Raw genomic sequence first — 16068 nt, 5'->3', positions numbered from 1 at the left:
GAACCAGAACCCATAAGAACGAGCAAAGGAAGTGTATTCCGTGTCGGAATACACAGAATATCCTCATGCGTTCTTTGCAACGTGCATTTTGGTTTACTAAATCCGCCTTCTTCGACAGTTCCCACTTTGGCCACCATATCGCACCTCATTGTCTACCTCACGAATTTCTTCACCCGTCATTTTCTTATTATTCTGAAGTCGTACAGAATGGCACAAGCTCTGTATCAAGATTTCAGTGGTTTGAGTTGAATCGACACCACGACGGACGGACGGACGGACAGACACTAGCCCACAATGCGTTCTCCCTATGCAGTTCGTCCAAAGAACGCATGAAAGAACAACGTGGTTTGCATTATTTTAAGTACCGGTAGCTGCCAAAACATTAGCAAATACATCCACAAAACACTGCCTTTTATTTCTTAAAAGTGGCCAAATTGGGGGTTAGGGGAACAGCAGTCGATGTAAGACTACTTAACGCTTCAATGTTACCTGTCCTTTTACTAAATACTAAGGACACATAACTTGTTTTAAAACAGACTAAACAAAATACAAAAAGTGTCACAAAACGATTTACCACGACCGAAATCTGGAAGCTAGAGAACTGGTTTAGGGTACAATTACAAGCCCCCCCCCCCCCTCACCCAAAGCAGATCCTTGGTGCAGAAGCAACCGAAATTTTCAGCACAAATAAGACACCACGGATACATAAAACCAAAGATCGTAGTCAGAAAAACTGGATACACAGACTACACCTGGACCAATTTCAGTTTCAAACCTGTACTTGAGACTTTTAAGTAAATTTCTCTCCACTTCGAGAAAACTGGTGCAGGGAGTCATTTTCCTTCACATAACATTCTCAACATTCTAAAGATGTGGACGGTGTTTGTCACGTTATCTACAGCTCGAATCGTAATTCAGTGTCGCCAAGGACATCCGGGGTCATGACATTAGTCGCTTGTTATTTTGAAATGCTTACTTTTACACTGGTTTTCGGACTTAATAATTTCTCGCCGATCATCGTGGCCGATTAGTTAAAACTCCTGATTCCTATTCGTGAGGTCCCGGCTTCGAAACTCGGCCCGGGACCAGCTATCCAGACTGGCGAGTTTCGTGGTTTTCCTCGGTCCCGAAAACTAAAGGCTGGGATGGCACCTTAAAAATAGGCCACGACCGCTTCCTACCACATCAATTCCAGTTCATTAATCACTATCATATTTTCATTGTACGCTATACAGCTACTGAAAAAGCGTCGTTAAATAAACTATAAGTAAATAAAAAAATTCGTAACTTTTATCCTTAAACGTATGTACTTTTGTAGTTATTTGTGTTATATTTAATGACGACGTTATCAAGTTAAAAAAACATGAAGCATTACTATTAATATGTCCTTGAAACAGGCAATAATAATTTTCAAGGGCGCTCTAATATTACGTATTTTTTTTATTAGTGTTCTGTCTGACGCCAGGTCCATATGAACAGGATCCTTCCATCCTTTTCTCGGACTGGGACCTGTTCATATACGTTCTTGGCAGATGATCCAGAAGTGGTTTGCCATTGCCTTCTTCTGTGTGTGAATGGAGTAATCGTTGGGATGCCACGGAGAAACCGGGGAAGCCCCCGGAGGAAAACTCCGTGTTGCCTCGACCACGGCCTTGCCCAACACAAGTTATAAATTTTGGGCACCGCCGGGAATCGAACCCGAGACCCCAGGATTACAAGGCCAGCGTTATAACCGCTAGACCACCGTGGCGGTTAATATTACGTAATATACAAGAAAATGTTATCAATATTTTGTTAATAATGTACGGACAGATATTTAATCCCGGGTGAATTAGGTCAGACCTAAATCAGTATACCGACATATTGCGGAGCTGGAATATCAAAGTGCGATCCCCGAGAGGGGACAAGGATGAGCATATTCTTCTTCGACGCCACGCCCAGACCAGTGAAGTGGGGAGGGGCACCCAGCGTCCTCTCCAGTCCTTATCGGGTGCATTTTCCCCCGGTTTACAGCTGCCGTCTAGTCCCGAGGTAGGAGCGCATGGACCTACGTAAGTTTTTGAGACACAAACAAGACAGTGAACTGTGATGTCATGTGGCTGGTAGTGATGCAACACACTTCTTCACCAGGGCAGTCGTCCAAATTCGCGCGCTTGAACATGTGATTTGATGACGTGACCGGAGACCTTGCTCTCATAAATGTCCCGATTATTTTTCATCAGCAGAATTTCAAAATAGCAAACAATTACATAAATTACGATGAAAGTTTCAAAGTGCAATGACTGGCCAGCAATTTTATGTGGAGCTTCGCATGACATGTTCTTACACCTGTAACACAACACGGGAAAAGTGCCCGAGACGCTCTGGTATCATTTCAAACCCGGTCCTCTATTGCCCCCACTTCGTTCCCCGACGGCATTACTGAATGTGTGCACGTTACGACGGAACATAACAATTAATTTGTTATGTGCCTTGTAAAATATTTTGTAATTTATTTCTATGAATTTTAAACTTTTTTCAATTAAAATACATTCAGAAACAGGCCCTTCACATTGTACATATATCGAAGACCTGTCAGCTCATTCTAATTTGCTCTACAAAAGTTTTAGTATTTTATTTATCAGTGAATACATTAAACTTTGGGCAAGCTAAAAATAAAAATAAATAAGACGAATGCATAAAGTTCTCATCAAAATATTTTCTTTTACAAATTCCCTCCTTGTCAAAATATTATATTTTTCGTCTCAAAACATTTTTGGATTCGAAGATCAGAAAACTCAAGATATGTCGAAAGCTGTTAGTAAACGCTACAATTACTCGACGGGTATAAAATGTAAGTTTTCACACCGGTCTATGCTGTAAAAATGTGCACATAATTTTTGTTGACAAAACACATGGATTTGGTTTATTAATCAACAACAATCACTAACCATTATCCCGAGCTCTCAGCCCCTATATTTCTCTCTCTCTTTACCTGTGTCGGCAAAGCATGATGACTTGCCACCAACAACTGAGAACAGCTGTCTGCAAATTCGCGGTCACTTCACGCGGGGCGGATGGACAGGGGCAGTTCTTTACCTGGGGTGGTGGAGGTGCGTGGGGTACGGGGTGTTCCAGGCACGTCGAGTTCACTGTCTCCGACGTCCTCGTTCCACGACACGGACCGTAGTTGAGCAGGGGGCGCCTTCCTAGGAGATCCAGCAGGCCTGTCAGCTGTGCCGTTCATGCCGTATTCTTGCACGTGCAGCTGGAAACGAACCACTCAGCTCGACGGCGAGAGACCAACTGCTTCCCTCCTCTCGTTCCGTTACGTCACAGCTGATGCAATCGATACACGGTGTGACCAATCGCAGAGCTCCTATTATTTCAACACCACTTGCTGATAGTTCTTATATTTCCAATTACATTGAAGGTGGTTGGACACTGTGTGAATTCAGTGTTCGTCATTGCCACATGATGCTTGATGAATGGAACCGAGAACGGGAAACCCCTACCACGAGGTCTTGCACAGTATGCTGACATTCGTCTGGTGCAAACTTAGACCTGCGTTGCACTTCGAGGGCAGTGATTCATATTCAACTCTGTGTTCGGAAGCCTCACATTCGAATTTCGGCCCAATATACCACCTATAGTTGCTGATGGTCGTCCTCAGTTGCTTTAAATAAACCCCGGAAACTTTTATAGCTGAAAATGGGTTATGATCGCTACCTTCCATATCCCCCTCAGTTATCACTGTTAATCATCCTATTCCTCTGATGTTGGAGGCAGCAAGCATTGTCTCACTCTAACAAAGACTCATTTACACATGTTCAGTTTTATCTCATGCGATGTACAGCAAGACAAACAAGCCTAAAATAAACGATTAAATGACGCCAGAAAAAGAAAATTTACCAATTCAAGAAGATACGCAATTATAACCGAAGCACAAACCAAAATGAGAAGAAATAACCTCTGATGGGGGGGGGGGGGGCACCCCCCCCCCCGCACCAAGCATTAACAGAAAATCAACGAACATCTTTAACAGCTTCGGGTGTGACCTGAATATTCGTATAACGAACAAACCTTAAGACATATCTCGCTGCCTCAGACTAAGAAAGTCTTAAGCCAATAGCCTATTCATTGTATTAGGGTAATAATATTCAGACAAGAACATACATGGGAGAGATTAAAAATATATACAAAATTTTGGTCGGAAAACCTGAAGAGGAACACGGGCGTAGATGAGATCGCCCTTTAATGAATGGAATATGGACATGTGAATGACATTCATCTGTCTCAAAATATTTATCAGTGGCGGGTTATTGTGTGAACACGGAGACGAATTTTTGGGCCATACAAAATGCGGGAACATCCGGTTATCAAGAAGAATTCTGATTGAATATTTAAAGCAGATTGGGGAGGTATAGGTACAGTTGTCTCTGGGCTTAATTTAGCTTAATTAATTATAAAGACAAAAGTTGAAATCAAAGCATTCTTAACTTCGGCCTTAAATCGAGTTTGGGTGGGCCCAGAGCCGGTTTGGACGCAGTAGCGAAGAGAGAAACACGAGGACCGAACCCCGGCCGTCCAGCCCGTAACCACAGTCGCTGACTGAGCTCTGAAAGTGGATTGTCCTTGTCGAAGACGACAGCTGCTTACGTGTTAATGATTACTGGAGGTGTTCAATCACACTTTTACCCAGCTATGACGACGAATTTGTTAAGTGGTCTGAGAATTATAGGAATATCTTACTTCAGTAATGGATGTTTAGCAGTAGCGTTGAGGCGCAAGATTTTGGTAAACAATGGTCCAGTGTTACCCTAGGTCTATAGAGTTACTCTACTTGAAATTCAAACCAAACTTGTTCAATTCTCACCGTAAGAAAAACTTATAAAACTAGAAGACGTAAAATAGGTTAACACCCAAAGACCTACAGTGTTTAATTGAAACGTACTTTGATATGCCTAATAAATAAAAGATTGTAAGACTTGAGGTTCTCACAGCGGTGAGTATGAAGATATCCGTCTTCTGGGTTATTGCGCTGTGTAGTCTGGTCGATGTTAACCAACGTTTCAGAGGTCATACTGCCTCCGTCATCAGGGCGATGAATACGTTGGTTAACATCGACCAGACTACACAGCGCAATAACCCAGAAGACGGATATCTTCAAATAAAAGATTTTTTTGAAATTTTACTCTTAAGCAGTGGTTAACTGTAGTGTAATAAGCTTAAAAGTACAGTTTAAATCTTCTGTAAGTTATCAAGGCCTATGAGGCAGATACACAACACCACAAAAAACGCAGAGAAATTTGTGTACTATTGCTGATGTAACTGCGGGGAAATTCGACACGTGCCCTTCATTTCTTATCAATCATTCTTGTCCGAAAGCTCTTCATAGGCCTGATCATTCGATACGTATCGTTGACTACCAAAGGAAAAATATCATCCCTAAACCGAAGAACATTTGTCTTTACGGTATCATCTAGAGTAATCAGTTTCAATTATATTCTTCAGGATTTTACCCATTCCTTTTGTATGAATGTAAGTATGACTTGGGTTCCCGTCAGTTTCTCCTTTCGCATATTCTGTTAAAATTGTGGCTTCTATTATGTTCCTACTTAAATGTTTATCCTAAAGTCTTCTTGTAAGATTACATCATTCTAAAGGAAAATTCTAGTATTAGAACAGTTGTTTCTTCGTTATTAGTTCATTTGTATCGAAACAATTATGGACCATAATTACTTTTCAATACACAAAAGAATGATCTTGACCAGAACTCTAGCCCATAACACTTTTTTCAGGTATGTGCCGTTCTCCTATTTAGCTTAGTTCCCGAGCTACAGGAACTATCCATACCGGGGCACGAACCCAATATATTTTATAGGAGTTTCAACCATTCTAAAATATCTTCCTGGTTTCAAGGCATAAGTGTGCCAAGTTTTGTGTAAATTGGTGTATCCGCTCTTGAGTTATGATCGAAAATACACATACACACATATCCGCAATTTCAGTCTTTTATAGAGTAGATCGGGGTAAGATGCCAATTTTTCTCCAGTTTGGAAGAATGCTGACAGATGGTGACACGAGGCGATGTGTCAGTCCCTGGCCTCAGTTCGAAGACAGGTAAATCATTTGTGCAGTTGCCCGATTGGTTTTTCGAGTTTAAGAACGAAAAGAGCGAGGTAAGGTTTAAAATGACCAGCTTAAAACTACCGAAGACGTATTTTAAAGTAATAATATTGACTACAATGCAAATATAACTGCAAAAACTGGTATGTTTAACACGTAACGCATTTATCAAAGAAAGTATTGTCAGTGATACCAGCTCTAGTGACGCTATATTAAGTCATGTGACTTAAGTGGCATCACACCCCGATCTTCGGGAAAGATGCCACTCTTACTTTTCTTGTATTTTTTATTTTTATACAGAAAATTACTAGAAACTATACCAGGGCCTCTAACAGAGGTCAGTGGAGTCAGGATAGCCTAAAACTTGCCATGGAACACGTATGGACGGGAGGCATGAATTGTTTCAAAGTCTCACAAGAATATGTCATTCCGTACAGAACTTTGAAAAGACGCCTACGGAAGAATTATGCCGAAAAACATGGCATGGGTCCTCAAAGTAAGTAATATTTCAGTAAATATAATTATAAAAGTTATCGTAATATTAAAAAATTTTCAATATGACTTCCGTCCAAATAATTTTTAAATGCCTACGATTTTAATAGGTTGCCTCGGAAAAAACGGGGAGCATCTGGTGACCTACATAAAGAAACTAGAGGATTCAGGATTTCCGCCAACTGGAGAAACTTTACGTAAGCTCGCCTTTCAGTTTTCAGAAAGGAATAAAATTATTCACCGCTTCAACAGAGACAAAGGCATGGTAGGATGGGATTGGCTAGACTAATTTTTGAGACGATATCCTGGATTAGTTAGGTAAAAAATACTTCAAGGTCTCTCTACTGACAGAGCTATGGCCATGAATAGAAAGGACATTGATGACTACTTCAAATTATTATTGGATGTGTTGACAGAAAACAACCTGCTAGACAAATCTGGCTATATATACAATGTGGATGAATCTGGTTTTCAAACGAATCCTAGGCCAGACACTGTGATAACTGAGAAGGGCTCTCCGACACTGTATGAAATGACTTCTGGTGAATAGGGGGAGACATTGTCTGTGATAGCAAGCTGCAATGCTGAAGGCAAAAAGCCAGAATGTTAAGATTTTTTTCCCAATGGGTCAAATGTTTTATGTTTATGTAAACTGTACTATATTCACGCAGTGGCTGACCAGGACATGTCTTCCTCAGGAACTCAAACAAGTGGATCTTCAGCCCCACTAAATGCACAAAACGAATCCCAAACAACGCCATCTTTTGAAGACATTTCACCAGTCCCTATATTGGATCCACTACGAAAGTGGAGGAAAACATCTGCAGTATTGGCAGATGAGAATAATTTAAACCACGCAAAAATGCGTCGGCAGAAAGCTACTGCTTTAGCTGAAATATATAAAATCATGCATACAAACAAAACTGTTTACACTTTGAAAAACACTTTGTGACGAAAGATCTTTCTTTAAGGACTGAATTTACATCATTCTTACTTATCGCTTCTTCAGAACGCTGAGCCCCTATCTAGAGGACATGAGAATATGATCCATTTCATTAATTTGGTTAATACCTTCGTGTCCTGGTGGTTTCCACAACCATGGCAATGGACAAGATTGAAGAATTAATAAACATACTACACTCACCTAATACTTCTTCTTGGCACTAAGTGTTTTTCAAAGTGTAAAAGTTTTGTTTGTATGCATGATTTTATATACTTCAGATAAATATTCAACACTACACGGTATTCAAGGTTTTAAAACTACTGCTTTAGGACTAAGGCAAAAAAGATGAATGAGAATAAAAACTGTGTAATATGTAAAGCCAATTACTATGACATAAATGGGCCACAGGTAGATTGGATGCAACGGACATGTGATAACTGTGCTCATTAGCAATTAACACTAGATGATCATAAGAGAATAAAATTACAAGAAAATACATGTTGTTCAACATTGATTTCATATGTTTGATTCATTAAACACTCTGTTGGAATAATTATAAGAGAGTACTTATGTTGTTTTGCTCGGGGAGAGACGCCTAAAATGGCCGGGGGGGGGGGGAATTAAGTCACAAATAAATTATTTTTTGGTAGTGTACATTGGGTTGTAACTTCAAAATAATTGTCAGTGTACGTCACATTTATAACAGATACAAAATTTATAAAATTGTACCGGAGATGACGTTTAACAAAAAGTTAGGCATCTTCCCCGTTATACTCTATAAGAATTTAGAAATCGGCACCCATAAGAAACCCAATCGATCTATCTGCTTGTTCACCAATTACAGTGTTAAAGGCCCGTTATTTCCTTTCCCAGACTCCACACATCTGCCACTGTTTCTTGAACACAACGTTTGAAACACGCCTCATTTGCTAGCAATGACAGAAATAAGCCTACAGCACATTCTCTCAGCACTTTTTTCTCCTCGTGTTTACGTGATTTAGTGTCGCTATTCCACCTCTTCTATTTACCACTATCAAAACGGATGTAAAGTAGTGGGCCCAGCCTGTTACGACATTCGGCACCCAGGGTCATGCGCGCCGAACCAATGACCTCATTACTAATGTCCTTATTACACAGAGCTCTAATGACGTTGGGGTCCGCGGTGGCCGCGCGGTCTGAGGCGTGGGCCTTCTGCCGCTTGGTCGCTGGGACCGTGGGTTCGAATCCCACTCAAGCCATGGATGTTTCTCCGCGTTTTTCTGTGTGTTGTGCTGTCCTGTGTACAGGTAGAGGCCTTGCGATGGGCCGATCCCTCGTCCAAGGAGTCCTACCAAAATGTCTATAGATCAAGCCAACGAAAAAGTTGGGACCCACAGTGCTCAGGCACTTGAAGAACGGGTCGTCCAAGTAAGTATCTAGCGACATTCCATACTACAAACCAAGCAAGTTAGCACAGCGGGTATCCTATCGACTAGCAGGCCTCCTTTAGAGAAACCTGGTTCGAATATCGGCCGGTTTACTACCTAAATTGACTGATGCCTTAGAGCTCTTCCTCAGTCTCTCAAGGCGAATACCTGTACAGCAGAGGCCATGGCAGACTACTAACAAATCTCCCAGTAACATTCAATGCTTAAACTTTCTGTAGTTGAAACATCGTCGTTAAATAACACCAGATGAGTTGCTTCAGCAATTCCGGATATGGCTTGTAATTTTTGAGATTTCTTTATCTAATTCTGAGAGCTGGTGTTGTCAGAATTATGTGTAAAGGAGTTTGTATAGCACTAATTATCAATTAGTGTTGTCGTTGTCATTATTATTATTACTATGTGCCCACAAGGCAAATAAGAGAATGTTCTGCATCCAGCGCAAACAGTGTACTAACAAGTATTAACTTCTCTGAGGACACTTTCTCGACGACTATTTGTTTTACTTTAACTTTGTTTTAATTCGTTAATTTTTAATGTAAATATTTTTATTTGTGTTTGCTTGTCATGGGCTCTTTAATGTTGGAAAACACTTCAGGGTGTACCATTTATGCACAAACCAACAATAGTAACACACATTTCGGAACAAAATGTAAATTAGAAGCAGGTCCACTCCCTCCCAATCTCTCCCTTGACACTCCTGCCATGGTCACCCTGATCCTAGGCAGTTACGTCATCTGGGCGAAAGCTTTCCACGTGCGAACATTCTCTATACACAAGTGGAACATTTTTTTGTCATTCTGGAACATAATATCAGATTTAAACCGTTGTTGTTGTCGTCCGCGAGGAATTTATCAATGCGTATCCTTGCAAAAAAGAATCAAATAAGACAACGATATATCTGCTGGCGACAAAATTTCGGGACACACGAAGTGTTTGTGACAAGCGCTCATCGAGCGACTTAAACAGCTGGAATTATGCCAGCAGGGATGACACTCACTTACGGAGCAGTGGTTGATAATTAGTCTGTGAAACCAACCAGTTTCTGAAATGCTGTCGTGATGCAGACAAGACGATGTATGAAGTCACAGATTACATTTAACCGTATCAATTACGCGTACTGAAAAACTATATAGGGACTTACTTTACTTAATCTTTATTCTTTTACCCGCAGGTGTCGAGGTTTTTTTATTTATTCATTTGATCTATTTGGACAATGGTAGGACTCCTTGGATGAGTGATCAACCCATCGCAAGGCCTCTACCTGTACAAACACAGAAAGACGCGGACAAACATCCATGCCTTAAGTGGGACTCGAACCCACGGTCCCAGAAGCCAGGTAAATAAAATATAATTTATATTTCCTAATACACGTAGACTACCACGTCATATGATATAAATACGTTTTAGGTATACGTCGATGGGCATTAAAAAGAAAAAAGTATTTTAGGCAAATGTTAAAAGTTTATATTAAGTACTATTTATTTTTACAGTCTAAATCAATTGTGTGCGAACAAATTTTTCCTAGGGCAAAATTGGCAGCCCGCGGCCTTTTAAGTACTTCATATACACCCAACTGTTATAATAAATAATAGTAACACTAAAAATACTTAATGTAGGCCGTTGTTTTGCGGAATCGGATATGTCGCTTGTATGACGTTAAATAAGAATTTTCGTTTCACTTACAACGAGTATATTAAAATTGTACCCTAACACCCACGGTAGAGTGTGGGTCTACTGTAATACTAAAACAATTAATACTAAATAATTATGGCGTGACTTTTGAGAAATCCAATGACGGAAGGAGGTTGCGTTGTATAGTACTTTAATCGTATTATCACTGCTCTTATATTTCTTATTAAATAAGACTTTTTGCATTTTACTGTATAAATTCGGAAGTCTATAAGTAAAGTAAATACAAATGATTTGAACTGATTAAATTATTTATTTCACAAAAATTAAACGGCATACAACATAGCCTTACACCACTGGAAGGAGAATTTCACATATTTTCCTAGCATTCAAGACAAGTAACGTAACTCCAACGATGGCCACTAGGAGCGCAAATGTTGATATGGTAATGAAATGGCGACGCATGTCGAGAAGGAGTTCTGGTTAATGCCTCAATTGTTCGTCTCCAAAGATGGCAGTGCGCCACCACGAGTCTACAACTAAGTAACAACTTTACTATGCACGCAGTTGCCTGATCGCTGGTTCGGCAGTGTGACTTCCTGATTGCAGCATTCCCCTCAATGTCTTCTGCGATTATAAGGATAAAATTCGTCCCGCCACTGCCGGCAACGTTAAAATATTTAAATAAGGAAATACAAAACGCTGTTCGAAACGTTGATTGTAGACTGATAAAAAGTGTTTAGCAAGAAACCCGGCGTATATTTGTGTGCAGAACCACAAACGAAAAGAAAACACTTTCTGAAATTTCTGTAAGGTTAATTTCTGTATACCTTTTAATTTTTGTTGAAACAGCGAAGATCATGTGTTCAGATTTCTGTCTTCTGGGTTGTTGCGTTGTGTAGTCTGGTCGATGTTTACCAACGTTTCAGAGGTCATACTGCCTCCGTCATCAGGGCGATGAGTATGAAGATTTCTGTCTTCTGGGTTGTTGCGCTGTGTAGTCTGGTCGATGTTAACCAACGTTTCAGAGGTCATACTGCCTCCGTCATCAGGGCGATGAGTATGAAGATTTCTGTCTTCTGGGTTGTTGCGCTGTGTAGTCTGGTCGATGTTAACCAACGTTTCAGAGGTCATACTGCCTCCGTCATCAGGGCCTGATGACGGAGGCAGTATGACCTCTGAAACGTTGGTTAACATCTACCAGACTACACAGCGCAACAACCCAGAAGATAGAAATCTTCATACTCACCGCTGTGAAAATCTCAAATCTTACATTATGTGTTCACTTGTATTTATTAAATACTTTAACATCTATAACACAGCGCATTACAATTATTGAAAAAAAACAGGCAGAAACAAGTAACTGCCCGCCAGGATCCTTAGGAATTTTCAAATGGCCTGGGAAATAATTTTTGGGAATCTATGTTCTACAGATCAGTGGTATTCAATCTTTTTTGTTCGCGTACCCCCATATATAATTTCTCTTCCAACTTTGTACCCCCAAAGTTGTTGGTGTATAATTCAAGTTATACATAGTATATAATCTACATCTAAAATAAATTAAATAAATTACATTACTGATTATTAAGTTTTTATCATAAAATAATATATATATTTTTAAAATTTCACGTACCCCCTAAGATGTCTTCGCGTACCCCAGGTTGAATACCACTGTTCTAGATGATGGGCTGGATAAAGTGGTACCAAATATTACTGATCGCATTGATTCTGTCTCAGAAGGATCACCAACAGCAGAACGCCGTTACATGTAGGCAACTTCTATAACGCAACGTTTCAGCAAATTGCCTGAACATCTTCCCTCAGGGGATGTGTTACGTCCAAAGTTAACTGGCCAGTTTTGTTACGTAACGATGCCGGACGCTATTTAGCATAGAAAATTGGTAAACAGCAGACTGAAGATCAGGGAAAAATGACAAAACGCATCCTCTGGATATGAAGTTAAAGGAAGGGGATATTTTTCAGAAAAATCATAAGTTGGGTGAAATTTGAGATTCTCACGGCGGTGAGTATGAAGATGGTGCACAGCCATTCCGTCAATGCCTCAAATTATTAAAGCATCCTGTACGCGAGACCAGCCGTGGAGAAAAAGATATTTTATGTACTATATATATGGAGCTAAAGAGAGAAAACAACAGGTGTCTAGAGAAAATTTAAATCGACGAGCTTAAGAGAATATTCCTTTTAGACATGTTATACTCTCATAACTGTCATAAAATATTAATATTTGGATAGAAAAGTACGTGGAATGTTGACCGATGCTTCATTTTTATGTTATAAAAGATTAAAATTACGCTTCTACACTACAATAATTACTAAAAAATGAGGTACATGTGTAGGATTTATTAAATCCTAAGTCTGACTTGACGAAACAGAAACAAGTATGATGCCAATCAGATACGGTAATTTTATTTTGAAAGGAGAAGGGTACAGATAAAGTGTAAATCCGTCCGTAGAAAAGTGTTTACATACACACAGGTGATTTCAACATCACAGGTAATTGTTTTGGCAAACAACAAATCATGGAAAAAGCTCAAAATGTTGCTCTTGTGGTTCCACGCAGCGAGATTCTCGTCTCAATAACGACTGTCAGAATTTACAGGGGTGTTACGAATTCTCAGTTCCCCACAATATTTACGTTTTTGCTGTTGCTAATGTAATTCTAAAATGTGTTAGCGTGCTATATATATATATATATATATATATATATATATATATGTGTATATATATATATATATATACACACACAACAATCCTGAGATTCGTTTAATTAATTACATCTTATTTAATTATTATATCGAAGGGTGCTATATTACATAATTTTAATTGTCGGTTTTATTAATATTGTACAATTTCATAATAACAGAAGTAAATTTAATTACAGTTCTAAACTTTCTGGTCCGCTCCCTGAAAAAGACAACTGAAACGGGTTTATAAGCTTCATTATATACGTAAGTCTGTCTAAAAGTAACATTGGCCGATTTGGACGAATCTCGATATTGCAGGCCCACACCTAATTTTGTCGAGTCAATTTGATTTTGTTTAATTTAATCAGTTTTAAGGGCTACTTTACCTTCGTGTCTAAGAAATTGTAATGTTTCATTTTTGAGCCTTGATACTGGGCAATATGAGTTCTATGACGTATGTTCCTTTTGAGGCCCATATCAGTCAAGAACCTAAATACATTTTTGAGTGTCTAAAATTAAAAAAAGAAACCTTGGCTAAATCTGAATCAATATAGTAGGCAAACATACAATATCTAATATATAATACATCACCTGCACATAACACGTCAATTATGAACAAAAGTCGCTTGCAAAATCAAAAAGAATATAATTGTACAACATCAAACGCGCTGCCCATGCTCCTGCGATTGTCCTGCAGTCTAGTTAAATGACACTCGAATTATATTGGACTACACAGCCTGTAGTAAAATCAGGTGTGAGCAATGATTTTTACTCGGGGCCCGAATGATGCTGTTTCGAACTGACCACGAGCCGAAGGGTTTCGAGAGACAAATATTCAGTTCTGTTACAGAGTTATCAGCTGTCCGCACCGATTAAACGTCATTTACAGATGTATAAAACGTATAAAATAATGTTATTAATTATTAATTCAGTCATTGTATCCTCGAATATGGCTTTGTCACGAATTAAATCTCGGCTGGAGTGAGCCCCACTTGGTTTCCTCCTATAAAGCCATAACCAGTGGCGAATGCTCTGGTCTGGCCATCAGTGCACCACCAGACCACGGAAGCGGAAAGAATATAAAAGAAACGTTCTCTGTTCCCGCATTCAATAAGCAGCCTGGACTCTGCCGTTCGAAATGCGTAGTTTACTCGCCACGGCGTTTTAACAATCCGTTTATGCCAGGGAAGCAGAAAGTCTCAGCGCTCGATTATAGCGGACAATCTATGCCTTCGCTCACGGATCGGAGTGAAAAAGACAGCACGCCTCCTTAACACTGTCAGGTGACACGCCATACCTAATCTGTGTCTCTTTTCGCAGAGATTGTAACGATGGTAAACGAGTCGGGTTTTAAAACATTATTGTTAGCATTTTAACACTTTTCAGCGAACAAACAATCTGTGTGAGGCTGACACTTAAAAGTGTTACTCAAAATTTATTGGAATAATAATTTCCAGAGTAAATTTCAACTCTTTAAAGGCCTAGGCAACTGTGTCTGCCACTTGTCTCAATAAGAAAACAACTCCCCATCTGCCTTTCTCAGGGTTTCGTATAACTCAGGGTAAACAGGAATTATCTTCTTAACAATTACTATCTGTTATTTGTAATGAAGAACTGGCTTGTTTTATTTGAGATAGGGCTCAACTCTTAAATATTACTTAAAAGATATTCACCTTCAAAGGATTAATAAACACATAAGAAAATAAAATAAGGCACTCCTGCCAACTTTCATCACACCCAAAGTGAGACGAAAGCTGTCTTCTGGGATGTTGTACCATGCACTCTGGTTCAAATTTACCGATGTTTTAAAGGTGCTTTCTGCCCCAATGAACAGAGCGCAACATCCCGCAAGACAGTCATCTTCACACTAACTGCCGCGAGAACCTCAAATCCAACGCCAGGAACAGAAATGATACTTACACTAGTGAATTTCATATTTTGTACGACTTTACCAGTGGTTAACGCGTTGCCAAAATACGAACAGAATAGACCCGGATTCGCCATTGATGAAGGCACAGTGACTTGATAGTAGCAAATTTTGGCACTATTTGTCAGGAAGTATAAATTAGTAACGAGCTGAGTTATTCACAATAACATCGTTAGCTGAGGCGACACTTTTTGTGGACCGTATTCGGCCCGCTGGTCATAGTTTACCGTCTCAGACCTACACAATGCGTAAAAAAACCCCAATCTTCTAACATCGTCTTTCCACAAAGGGACCATTCACATATTCGACGTTTACTTCTGTGCCCATAAAAATAAAAACTAGGATAAAACATACAAGCTGTAAGAATGTAAATACATCACACCGTATAACAAGAAACTTACAAAACAAGAGGCGTGGCTGATTATCGATACCTACCGTGTTCGATGCCATTTTTCGTTCCGTTCTGTTGATTACTGTTCTTATGTTCCTTCATGTTGACTGCACCTCAGCTTCGACACACATGCACAGTTCAGTCAAAGTACAATACAGAGCATCTAACGTGCTACACTGCCTTTTTATTAAGTAGGGCAAATGACGTGACGCGATCGTGACGTCACAGGCGCTGACTTATCTACAACTAGTAATATTTATAAAACTACTTTTCTTTCTTATTGACTATCTCTTCTCTCCTTCCAATCAGTGAGGAACTGTTCAAGGACGAAACACAACAAAAGCAGGAAGTTGGTAAAGAAATTAATTCCCTTGGTATATTTGAACAAAAGCAGACGATGACGTGCCCATCGGGACGCACTCCTCTTGTTTTGGGTGTCTTTAACA

The 16068-nt window shown here is 39.6% G+C and overlaps 1 protein-coding gene across 2 annotated transcripts in view; it reads right to left on the bottom strand.

Annotated features, from left to right (window-relative positions):
- Positions 1-15813, bottom strand: part of Pu (GTP cyclohydrolase punch) — a 52085-nt gene extending 36272 nt beyond the window's left edge. Inside the window, exon 1 of one of the 2 annotated variants that reach the window (XM_022076899.2) lies at positions 15667-15813. In XM_022076899.2, the coding sequence (XP_021932591.1) occupies positions 15667-15724 (58 nt within the window). In that variant the 5' untranslated portion in view covers positions 15725-15813. Of the gene's footprint in view, positions 1-3078; positions 3314-15666 lie in introns of those variants that run through there. The other variant, XM_022076898.2, reaches the window with a different exon arrangement.
- Positions 15814-16068: the final 255 nt, after the last annotated feature.

Source organism: Zootermopsis nevadensis, unplaced genomic scaffold (genome assembly GCF_977971745.1).
Source record: "Zootermopsis nevadensis isolate Lab colony 2312 unplaced genomic scaffold, Znev_1.0 Znev_ptg000021l, whole genome shotgun sequence".
NCBI lineage: Eukaryota > Metazoa > Arthropoda > Insecta > Blattodea > Termopsidae > Zootermopsis > Zootermopsis nevadensis.
The sequence above is the reverse complement of the archived record's forward strand: the minus strand, read 5'-3'. Positions and strand labels throughout refer to the sequence as shown.